We start from the raw sequence: 11,984 nt of genomic DNA, 5'->3' as shown, positions 1-11,984 counted from the left end.
TGGACATGGAACAACAGACTGGTTCCAAATAGGAAAAGGAGTATGTCAAGGCTGTATATTGTCACCCTGCTTATTTAGCTTCTATGCAGAGTACATCATGAGAAACACTGGGCTGGAAGAAGCACAAGCTGGAATCAAGATTGCAGGGAGAAATCTCAATAACCTCAAATATGCAGATGACACACCACCCTTAATGGCAGAAAGTGAAGAAGAACTAAAGAGCCTTTTGATGAAAGTGAAAGAAGAGAAAGAAAAAGTTGGCTTAAATCTCAACATTCAGAAAACTAAGATCGTGGCATCCGGCCCCATCATTTCATGGCAAATAGATGGGGAAATAGTGGCAGACTTTATTTATCTGGGCTCCAAAATCACTGCAGATGGTGACTGCAGCCATGAAATAAAAAGACACTTACTCCTTGGAAGGAAAGTTGTGATCAACCTAGACAGCATATTAAAAAGCAGAGATATTACTTTGCCAACAAAGGTCTGTCTAGTCAAGGCTATGGTTTTTCCAGTAGTCATGTATGGATGTGATATTTGGACTATAAAGAAAGCTGAGCACCGAAGAACTGATGCTTTTGAACTGTGGTGTTGGAGAAGACTCTTGAGAATCCCTTGGACTGCAAGGCGATCCAACCAATCCATCCTAAAGGAGATCAGTCCTGAATATTCATTGAAAGGACTAATGTTGAAGCTGAAACTCCAATACTTTGGCCACCTGATGTGAAGAGCTGACTCATTTGAAAAGACCCTGATGCTGGGAAAGATTGAAGGCAAGAGGAGAAGGGGATGACAGAGGATGAGATGGTTGGATGGCATCACTGATTCAATGGACATGAATTTGAATAAACTCCTTGAGCTGGTGATGGACAGGGAGGCCTGGCATGCTGCAGTCCATGGGGCCACAAAGAGTCAGATACAACTGAGTGACTGAACTGGACTGTGTGCTTAGATAAAACAATTGCTAGATTTCTGTATGGCAGAAGGGGAGCAGATAATGTTGTTCACCAAAATGGATACACTCTAATGTTCATATGATGGAAGAGAAAACTTAGGCTTCTACTTGAATTAAATGAGTCAGTGAGGTAATTTTATGCAAGTTCTGGATACATGTATCCACCTTTACTTCTGCCACTCTCTTCTTGCAAGCTTAACAAGGTAACTTTTGCATAGTATTTTATTTTTTCATACTCTTATGTAAAGCCTGTGCTTTGTGCTGCTGTGATCTCCTGTCTTTCAACCTTCCACTCTGTTCCCCCAGGTCCTTAACTTCTTTTCACTGCCCTGGGTTCCATGGCTAGTCATTTCACCTGTATGGTTGCTACTGTCCTGGAATGCCTTGCTTTCTTGACATTTGCCCATACCAACCCTAACTTCCAATCTTTATACTAGTAGAAGTATTTCTTCTGCTTTGAGATGGTCTTGCCTTTCTGACTTTACTCTATTGCTTACAGTCACTTGCGATAGCCAATGTCTAAAATGAGGCAGATTTTCACCCCAATAACCCCAGTGGGCTCAAGCCTATTTTGAACAAGGCTGGGTTCCTGAAATTACCCAGGCTTTATTCTTCAACAAAAAATGTAAGTGATACCTCAATAATACTGCTGGATTTGTTTGTCTGTAGGATACAATTCTGATGAGCATTTGTGAGAAAACTGGTCAAGTGAGATATCAAAGTATATTTAAGCAGGTTATATTTAAGAATTTCATCGATCAACACATGGATTTTGGTTTTATTTCCATTACATAGATTTGGTCATGGATCAAAAGTCAATGAAAACTTTTGATTGACTATACTTTTGCTCATAAATATAATTATATCAAACTGAATATCTGGAGGTCAAATCTTTCTTATAGAACTATTGATAGATACAACAACATGAATGAAACTCAAAGGGATGATGTTAACTGCAAGAAACTAGACAACAGAAAGTTACATATTGTGTGATTCCATTTATACAAGATTCTAGAAAATGCAAACTAATCTATAGGATTGAAAAAGGTTGTTCATTGTCTGGGACTTTAAGGGAAGGGAGGAAAGATAGGGTTGAAAGGGCACAATAACACTTTTTGGGGATGACAGAAAAGTTTTTTGAATTGTGTATATATGATTGTATCATGGGATGTATACATATGTCAAAATCTATTAAATCATACATCTTAACCATGTGTGATTCATTATGTCAGTTATATCTCAGTAAAAGTACAAAAATCATTAGCAAGGAAAACATGTTGGTTTTAAGTCAAAATGTCTGCTGTGTACCAGGCACTCTGCTGGGGACAGTGTTCATCAAGGCAGACAAGACCCCTCCCTTAGTGGAGGCTACATTCTGGTGGAGGAGACAGATCAACAAATGACAATAGTCAAGTCTGGATAACTGTTATGACAAGGTAAAAAGGGGAAGCTTTGAAAGAATGTAGCCAGATTTTTTAAAAAAATTTTTATTTGGCTGCACCTGGTATTAGTTGCGGTATGTGGGATCTTCACTGTGGCATATGGAATCTAGTTCCCTGACCAGGGATGGAACCTGGGCCCCCTGCATAAGGAGTGTGGAGTCTTAGGCCCTGGACTACCAGGAAAGTACCCCAAACATGTAGCAAGATTATCTAAGCTGATTATTTGGTAGTAGATGCCTGTCACTGTATTGAAAAGATTCTGAAAGTTAGCATGATCCCATGCATCAGGAGAGGGTAGGGAGTACCATGCATTTGCCCAGATCAGGCTATACTGTTGGCCTTATCATAAATTTCCTAATCATGTGGCTATTATAACTGGTTATGAAGATGTTTTAAGAATAGTGTAGATCTCTTGTTATAGACCAGTTTTTTTCCAGAGCAGTATTTTTAAGGCAAAATGTTTCTTGTTGGGGAAACATCAACCTTCAGACTATAGTATAGACAGAGGACAAGTGTTCTTTTGTTCTCGAAAATTCTGTTTCCAAGTGCTTTTTACTCGCCGATATGACTGTGTCTGAGCCTTTGCTAAGGGCACTGCAGCTGGATTGTGTAGTGGAACCAGGTCCAGAAAAAGAATCGCTCAAGAATGCAAGTAAACAGGATGTCAGATGTTATCCTTAGTCTATTTCCCTAAACATAGCTTTTTGGCTGCAAAGTAAAATGCCATTCTTCTAGTTTGTGCTTATACAGAGTGATGGCTGACAGCAGGCACAGTCTTCATCTGCTTGGCACATTGTCACCGTGCAATTCAACGTGTTTTGCAGAGGAATGATCATGACACATTATCTCGGTGAGACAGTAAGAGGACATCCGGCCATTTCTTGGAAGAATTTTCCCAGCTTACCTTCTCTGAGCCCTGTTGTGCCAGCACAGCTCCCCACGAGGCTCAGATCTGTCTGACCTAAGAGCCAGTTGGCATCTTCCTCTTGACAGAAGCCAGATTTTCACTGGGGCTAGACTATTTATTGACAGCATTTTCCCAGACTGGCCCATGAGTATCTCATTTCCAAGGTCCCCTGAAGTGCTGGCTCGCCTCTGTTTTCCCAGAGCGCTCACTGCCTTCTCTTTCCTCCCTCCCCAGCATCCTGCTCACTTCCTTCCCTTACAGCTTCTTGCACTGTTGGTTTTTTTTTTGGGGGGGGGGGAGGGGTGTGAGTGTGTGTATGTATTTCTTCTTTTTTTTTTTTTTTAAAAAAAAAAGCCTAATGAATTTGTTTTGCAGCTTTTGAAAAAGAATCCCAGTGTTATCCAGGATTTTCCCCTCATTCATTCTATGTCTACATCTTTGAGTGTGAGCTCTGTGGTTTTCAAATCCCAGAATTGGAGTGGCTTCCACCGTTGTCTAAGGAACGTTGTTTTAGAGCTTTGCTCTGCAAACACGAGAAGAGAACTCATAAAAAGGAAGACAACAGCAGATGCAATCGCGGATGTGGCTTAGTCCTTGCAGCTGCCCCAGAGAGGTGCTCGGGAGCGTTCAGTCTGCAGTAATGAATCCAGAAGAGCGTGTCGTGACCTGGCTCATATCCTTGGGAGTATTAGATTCCCCCAAAAAGACCATCTGTGATCCGGAGGAGTTCTTGAAGTCCTCGTTGAAAAATGGGGTAGTGCTGTGCAAACTGATCAACAGATTAAGGCCTGGCTCTGTAGAAAAGGTAAGGGAAATTTGCAGTATCTTTAGGGTTGCTCACCACCAGAGAGCAGCGGTAATGTCACTCTGGAGATTTTCGGTTGCCTGGGTCATGGGACACTCCTGCTTTCATCTCTTTTTGAGATTTAACCGTTCTTTCTTACTGTTTTCATAGTCGGAAAAAGTCAGAAAATGAAAGGTTTTCCTTTAGTGATTGGCCACTAGAGGCTAGTACAGTAAAAACCTTTGACACCACTGGTACCAGGGGACAAGGGGAACACCCCTGTCACGAGCTGGCTCTGCCACAGAGACGTGTGTTGTGCCTCCCTGTGCACTGAGGACATGTTTTGAACCTGAGGTTCATGTGAGTCTGTGGAGTAATGGGATGATTTGTAACAGATATTCAGGGTGCTTATTGATGGTATGACTAAATTTACTGTGGATTTACTTCTCAAAGAAACAAAGTATCCATTGAAAGAGAGGCTATTTAGCAATCAGGAGAAATAATCCAAAATGTCACAACGGGTTTGTTAAAACAATAGAAACCAAATATATGTTTTGAATGCAACACGTGTTCAAAGTGAAACTAACCTTACTCATTTTTAAAAATCCAAAATTGTGAAGGTTGGAAACCCATGATCACCAGTAAGAATAATTTTTAAAATGGGCACCTTAATCAAGTTTAAAAGTGGAGCCATAAATTATTTTCTTAAGGTCAGCAGGGAATGAGACACTGAGTACAGTTCATTTCCCTCCTTGAGGCAGTGTTTTTATTGAACATACCGATTTACTTATAATTTCTCAAACTTGGAAAACAGTGATAAAATGGAAAATGTCGAGAAATGTGATCAAATGTAAAGAACAGCGAAGAGGGAAATACAATTTTAATACATTATCATGAGGAGGATGGAGGGAAATGATAGGTTGAAAGCAGGAACCAGGATGAAAAAAACTTGCAGGGTCTCTCTAATTTGCTATCACCATGCTTTGCATGAGAAAGTTTATAAGTGGAGATGACTTGGGGCTAAGGATTTGGTGACATTTGGAACAAGACCAACCGTTTAGATTTTTGCATCACTTCCTTCAGTGGTTAATTTCTCTTCCTGGATTGACAGTAATGTTGGCCCCACCTTAAAAAGCCTACTTTATCTACTTATCAGCGAATGATGCAATGATGTGTCCCACTTGGGATGACAGTCTCCAAGTGATATTTGACTGTGTTTCTTTAGTACTGTCTGGAGCCCCAAACTGAAGCTGACTGCACCAACAACATCAATGACTTCCTGAAAGGATGTGCAGCCCTTCAAGTGGAGGTAAGCCCACCCAGGTTGCCTTCCTTGTGGTCATTTTTCACTCTGCTAATGAACATGGTGTCGTGGTAAAAGGCTTATTTTCACTGTTAAACAGAGGAAGCATTTTTATGGAAACCATGGTTAAGATCGATGGTCCCCAGTCATGGTTTGCTAGTTTGTTTGTTTGTTTATTTTTTTTCCGGAAACCAATTCCAAAGCAAAACAAAATCAAAATTCAAAATATGGTAACTTTTATCTTACTGTATAGCACAGAGAACCATATTCAATATCCTATGATAAACCATAATGGAAAAGAATATTAAGAAAAAGAATGTCTGTATATGTGTAACTGAATCACTTGGCTGTACAGCAGAAATTAACACAGCATTGTAAATCAATTAAAAAAAGACAAAATATGGTACCACTTAGAAACAGCTCCCCAAATTTGTTGTATGACTCAGGGAATTCAAACCAGGGTTCTGTGACACCTTAGAGGGGTGGGATGGGGTGGGGAGGTCGAAGGGAGATTTGAGAGGGTAGGGACATATGTATGATTCATGTTTAAGTATGGCAGAAACCAACACAATATTGTAAAGCAATTATCCTCCAATTAAAAATAAATTTAAAAAAAACACAGCTCCCAAGCTCTGAAAGCAGGCTTTTGGTGCCAGAGGTTGTATGGTATTCGTCCCTACTAAGTGGAGCCCAAAGTGGGCCACTCGATGCTGCAGAGGGTTACTGTAATCCTTTTGAGTTGGGAAGGGTGGAAAGATTATAACCACTTTTCCCTACTAACACTTTAGAACAGAGGCCATGAAAGAACTTGGCCCTGAGGTAGAAATTGTATATTAAGTTACACTGTATTCTTTTATGTTATGTGGATCCTTGCAGTAAGTATAGGGGGTGTTGCTGAAAAGGTGACACTTTTGCTTGTATGTCACATTATTTAATGTCTCTGTGCCTTAGTGTTTTAATCTGTAAAATGGACACAATAATAACTACCTCATGGGGCTGTTTTAAGGATCAAATGAGATACTGCATAATAATTTAGAGCTAAGAGCTTGAAATTCCAAAGATCTATGAAGTAACGTAGGTAGAGTACTCAGCACAGGACCTGGGGTGTAAGAAGTATAGACATGCATTAGTAGTATCACTTGTGGAGAAATGCTAGTACTGGTTTGAGCCTGGACTCTTCCCTACTGGCTCAGACAGTAAAGAATCTGCCTGTAATGCAGGAGACTCGAGTTCAGTCCCTAGGTTGGGAAGATTCCCTGGAGAAGGGGACAGCAACCCATTCCAGTATTCTTGCCTGGAGAATCCCATGGACAGAGGAGCCTGGTGGGCTACAGCCTGTGGGCTTGCAAAGAACTGGATACAACTGAGCGACACTTTCACATACCTTCTGATATTAGACTACTTGGGTTCAAATCTCAGTTATCTCTTGCTAGTAGCTTTGTGACCTTGGGCATGTTATGGCTCTGTGCCTCAGTCTCCATACCTGCAAAATGGGAAGAATAGCAGCACCTGTCTCATGGGATTGGTATAAGGTTTCAAAGAATTCACATCCTTGGATGGCACACAGAAAGTTTTCTCCAAGTGTTAGTTAACTACTAGTAGTACTAGTACAAGTAACTTTTCCCCAGATAAACTTTACTTTCTTCAGAGTTTTTCTGAAAGTTAGCCGTAGCATCAAGCTACACTTGTTTCAGAATATTTTATTCCAGATTTCCGTATTGCCAAATTTTAGCTTCTTCCCTCTCTCTCTCTTTATCTTTCTGTGTGTGTACCTGGGCACATGGTGTGTATGGCTTTTAAGGCAGGTGCAACCTACTCTATATCCTTTATAGAATGATGTCTGCTATGAACAGATCATGGCATTTTCTTTTCATTTGTTAAATAAAAACATGGTGAGGTTGCCAATGATTTATGCACTCTGAAGTTGTCAGAAGGTATATTGAGCTTCTATATGGTTCTAAGAATACTAGGTGATACAGAAACACCTCCTGGGTCTGGCATTGTTGGAGAATGAGTCGTTTCACATAAGTGGATTTTTCTGATAACTAATGCTTATTCCGTTAAGCACCCATACTTAAAATATTTTTGGCCACTTTGGACGCAAATCTTTCTTTGAAAGTATAACATAATTTTCATTTCTTACATGAAGGTCGCCAAACATATTTTGATCTCTTTTGGATAATTCAGGCTGGTCTGAGCATCAGATGAATATTGTGAGGAGGCAATATCTGTCAGGATGGTTAAGCACATACCTTCTCCAGTTTGACAGACAGACATGGGTCAGAATTTTGGCTCTGTGTGATTCTGGGAAAAGTTATTTGGCCTCTCTCTGCTCCAGTTTCCTCATCTGTATAATGGAGACATGAGTAATAGGTACTGCATTGGATTTGTTTATTTATTTTTAATATTTTGACCATATCTTGCAGCATGTAGGATCTTAGTTCTCTGACCAGGGATCAAACCCTTGTCCCCTGCAGTGGAAGCAGGCAGTCTTAATCACTGGACGGCCAGAGAAGTCTCTGCACTGGATTCTTTTAAAGATCAACTGAAATAATGCATCTAAAGCACTTCATATGTCATTGCACATAACACATGCATAATAGCTGTTCACTCATACCATTATTACTAGGTAATGTTGCACACAAAATTATGCCTGAAAGGGGTGCATAACAGTCATACTGAGGCACTCCTAGAAACCTGAGGGAAGATTAATAAAATCAATACATGAGGAATGAGATTGAAAGCTGAGCTAGGGTGCACCCAGCAGCCAAAAATACTGACCATTCAGTCTCAAGTTCCCAAGGTAGCTAGAAGATAGACCTAAACACAAATATTTGCAAATTAAAAAACATTATTTTAAACATTGAAAGTATTTGACATACAATATGGTGTAAATTTAAGGTGTACAATGTGTTACCTTAATGCATTGATATTTTGTAATATCATTGCCATTGTAGTGATATTTATCACATCACTTAAGTACAATATTGTTGTCTGTGTTGCCTATAGTGGACATTAGACCACTATGGTGTATTTACTGCTCGTTGTAGGTTGGTACACTTAAACAATGTCAGTTTTCACCCCTCAGCCTCCACCCCCTGATAACAGCTCTTTTTTTCTGTTTAATTTTTTAAGATTCCATGTACAAGTGAGACCATACAGTATTTTTCCTAGACTTACTCATTTAGCATAATGTGTTCAAAGTCCATCCCTGTTTTTGCAAATGGCAGAATATCCTCCTTTTGCATGGCTGAATAATAGTCCATTGTGTGTGTATACCACATCTTTTCTTGAAATCCATTCATCCATTGATGAACATTAAATTGTTTCTGTATCTTGTCACTTTAGATAGAGTATCTCTCAGAACTAAAGTACCTAGCACAGTGCCTAGTCTGCAGTGAAGTGAAGTGAAAGTTGCTCAGTTGTGTCCTACTCTTTGCGTCCCCATACAGTCCATGGAATTCTCCAGGCCAGAATACTGGAGTGGGTAGCCTTTCCCTTAGGGCATACTTAATACTTTTTTTGTTGACACTATGAAACTGTTAATGTTTAAAAAGCAAAAAGAGCAGGGCTTGATTGTTGCCAAGGACACACTATTATTTATATACAGAAAGAGTGCCAGCTTGAAACGGTCAGTTTGGAAATCTAGAAAAATGAAAGCAGAGATGCAGCAGTACATTGACAATTTGAGTGTTGACTGTGGGGCACAGTGACCACATGAAAGAGCTGCTGCCTTCTGACCCTCTGAGTGGCCAGCTGGTCTCTGCAAGTGACCTCCATCTTTGTGTTCTCATGTGGCTTTAGTGTGCTAGGGTCGCTAGAGGCTCACGCCACTCGCAACTGATCAGAGAAGTCTGCTGAGACACCTGGGAGACAAGGGTGTTTCTGAAGTACCTCCCAGACTTCGACAGCATCTTCCTAAAAATATTTCCCCATTTTCTTTATTTTTAATTTAATTAAAATTGTTATTATTATTATTGGCCATGCTGTGTGGCTTGTGGGATGTTAGGTCCCCAATCAGGGATCAAACCTGGGCCCCCACCAGTGGAAGTGAGGAGTCCTAACCACTGGACCACCAGGGAAGTCCCTAAAAATGATTTTTTATTACATGAAAAATTCTTTAAATTCTATACTGCTTTCTAATTTTCAAAAGTTTCACACATGTGATTTCATATAGTCCCATAATAACCCCTTTTATTCCCTTATCCCTATGTTGCCCCCTCCCTCCTTCCCTCTCCCCACAGGCAGTTTGTTTTCCATATCTGTGAGTTTGCCTTTTTTGTTTTAGTCACTAGCTTGCTGTATTTTTTAGATTCCACGTATAAATGATATCATACAGTATTTGTCTTTCTCTGACTTGTTTCACTTAGCAAAATGCCATCCAAGTGTCCATCCATGTTGGTATAAACTGGCATTATTTAGTTCTTTTTTATGGCTGAGTAGTATTCCAGCCATAACACACACACACACACACACACACACACACACACACACACCCCACATTGTCTTTATCCATTCACCTGTTGATAGACACTTAGATTGTTTATACCTTGGAAATTGTAGATAATGCTGCTATGAACATTGAGGTGCATGTATCTTTTGAATTGGTGTGTTTTTTTGGTGTGTGTATATATATATATACACACATATATATATGTGTGTATATATATATATATATATGCCCAGGAGTGAAATTGCTGGGTCATATGGTAGTTCTATTCTTAGTGTTTTGAGAAACCTCCATACTGTTTTCCACAGTGGTTGCACCAATTTACATTCCCATCGACAGTGTAGGAGGGTTCCTTTTTCTCCACACCCTCCCCAAATTTGTTATTTGTGTTCTTTTCAGTGATAGCCATTCTGACTTGATTTGCACTTCCTTGATGATTAGCAATGCTGAGCATCTTTTCATGTGGCTGTTGGCCATCTGCATTACCTCTTTGGAAAAATATCTATTCAGGTCTTCTGCCCACTTTTTAAATTGGGTTGTTTTTTGATGTTGAGTTGCATGAGCTGTTTATATATATTGGATAGTAACCTCTTATTAGTCAGCATTTGCAAATATTTTCTCCCATTTAGTAGATTGTCTTTTCATTTTGTCAATGGTTTCCTTTGCTGTACAAAAACTTTTAAGCTGTAGGTTCCATTTGTTTATTTTTAAAATTTCCTTTGCTTTAGGAGATGGATCAAAAAATATTGCTGTGATTTATGTCCAAGAATATTCTGCCTATGTTTTCCTCTAGGAGTTTTATAGTATCTGGTCTTTAATCCATTTGAGCTTATTTTTGTGTATAATGTTAGAGAATGTTCTAATTTCTTTCTTTCACATGTGCTGTCCACTTTTCCCAGAACCACTTATTAAAGAGACTGTCTTTTCTCCATTGTGTATTCTTGCTTCCTTTGTCATAGATTAATTGACCGTAAGTGAGTGGGTTTGTTTCTGGGCTCTCTATTCTGTTCTACTGATCAATGTATCTGCTTTTGTGCTAGTACCATACTGTTTTGATTGCTGTAACTTTGTGGCATAGCCTGAAGTCAGAGAGTGTGATTCCTCAGCTCTGCTCTGTCTCAAGATTGTTTTGGCTATTTGGGGTCTTTTGTGTTTCCATACAAATTTTTGAATTATTTGTTCTAGTTCTGTGAAAAATGTCACGTTGGTATTTTTGATGGTTTGTTGTTGTTGTTCAGTCTCTAAGTCATGTCTGACTCTTTGTGACCCCATGGACTGCTGCATGCCAGGCTTCCCTGACCTCCACTATCTCCCAGAATTTGCTCAGATTACTGTCCATTGATCAGTGACGGTATACAACCAACCATCTCATCCTCTGCTACCCTCTTGTCCTTTTGCCTTCAACCTTTCCCAGCATCAGGGTATTTTCTAATGAGTTGGCTCTTTGCATCAGGTGGCCAAAGTATTGGAGCTTCAGCTTCAGCATCAGTCCTTCCAATGAATATTCAGGGTTGATTTCCTTTAGGATTGACTGGTTTGATCTTGCACTCCAAGGGACTCTCAAGAGTCTTCTCCAGCACCGCAATTCAAAGGCATCAACTTTTCAGTGCTCAGCTTTCCTTATGGTCCAAGTCTCACATCAATACTGAAAAAACCATAGCTTTGACTAGACAGACCTTTGTTGGCAAAGCAATGTTTTTGGTTTTTAATATGCTGTCTAGATTTGTCATAGCCTTCCTTGCAAGGAGCATCTTCTAATTTCATGGCTGCTGTCACCGTCCACAGTGATTCTGGAGTCCAAGAAGATAAAATCTGTCATTGTTTTCACTTTTTTCCCATCTATTTGCCATGAAGTGATGGGGCCAGATGCCATGATCTTGGTTTTTTGAATGTTGAGCTTTAAGCCAGCTTTTTCCCTCTCTTCTTTCACTATCATCAAGAAGCTCTTTAGTTCCTCTTCACTTTCTGCTATTAGAGTGGTATCATCTACATATCTGAGGTTGTTGATATTTCTCCTGGCAATCTCGATTCCAGCTTGTGCTTCATCTAGCCTGGCATTTCACATGATGCTGCTGCTGCTAAGTTGGTTCAGTCGTGTCCGACTGTGCGACCCCATAGACGGCAGCCCACCCAGCTCTCCCGT

The 11,984-nt window shown here is 40.0% G+C and overlaps 1 protein-coding gene across 1 annotated transcript in view; it reads left to right on the top strand.

Annotated features, from left to right (window-relative positions):
- The first annotated feature begins 3,872 nt into the window (after nucleotides 1–3,872).
- The window catches only part of ARHGEF6 (Rac/Cdc42 guanine nucleotide exchange factor 6), a 116,743-nt gene continuing 108,631 nt past the window's right edge, over nucleotides 3,873–11,984 (top strand). The window contains exons 1-2 of the mRNA XM_052663743.1: nucleotides 3,873–4,109; nucleotides 5,314–5,397. Coding sequence (XP_052519703.1) covers nucleotides 3,873–4,109; nucleotides 5,314–5,397 — 321 coding nt within the window. The remainder of the gene's footprint in view (nucleotides 4,110–5,313; nucleotides 5,398–11,984) is intronic.

This window comes from Budorcas taxicolor, chromosome X, assembly GCF_023091745.1.
Source record: "Budorcas taxicolor isolate Tak-1 chromosome X, Takin1.1, whole genome shotgun sequence".
Taxonomy (NCBI): domain Eukaryota; kingdom Metazoa; phylum Chordata; class Mammalia; order Artiodactyla; family Bovidae; genus Budorcas; species Budorcas taxicolor.
The sequence above is the reverse complement of the archived record's forward strand: the minus strand, read 5'-3'. Positions and strand labels throughout refer to the sequence as shown.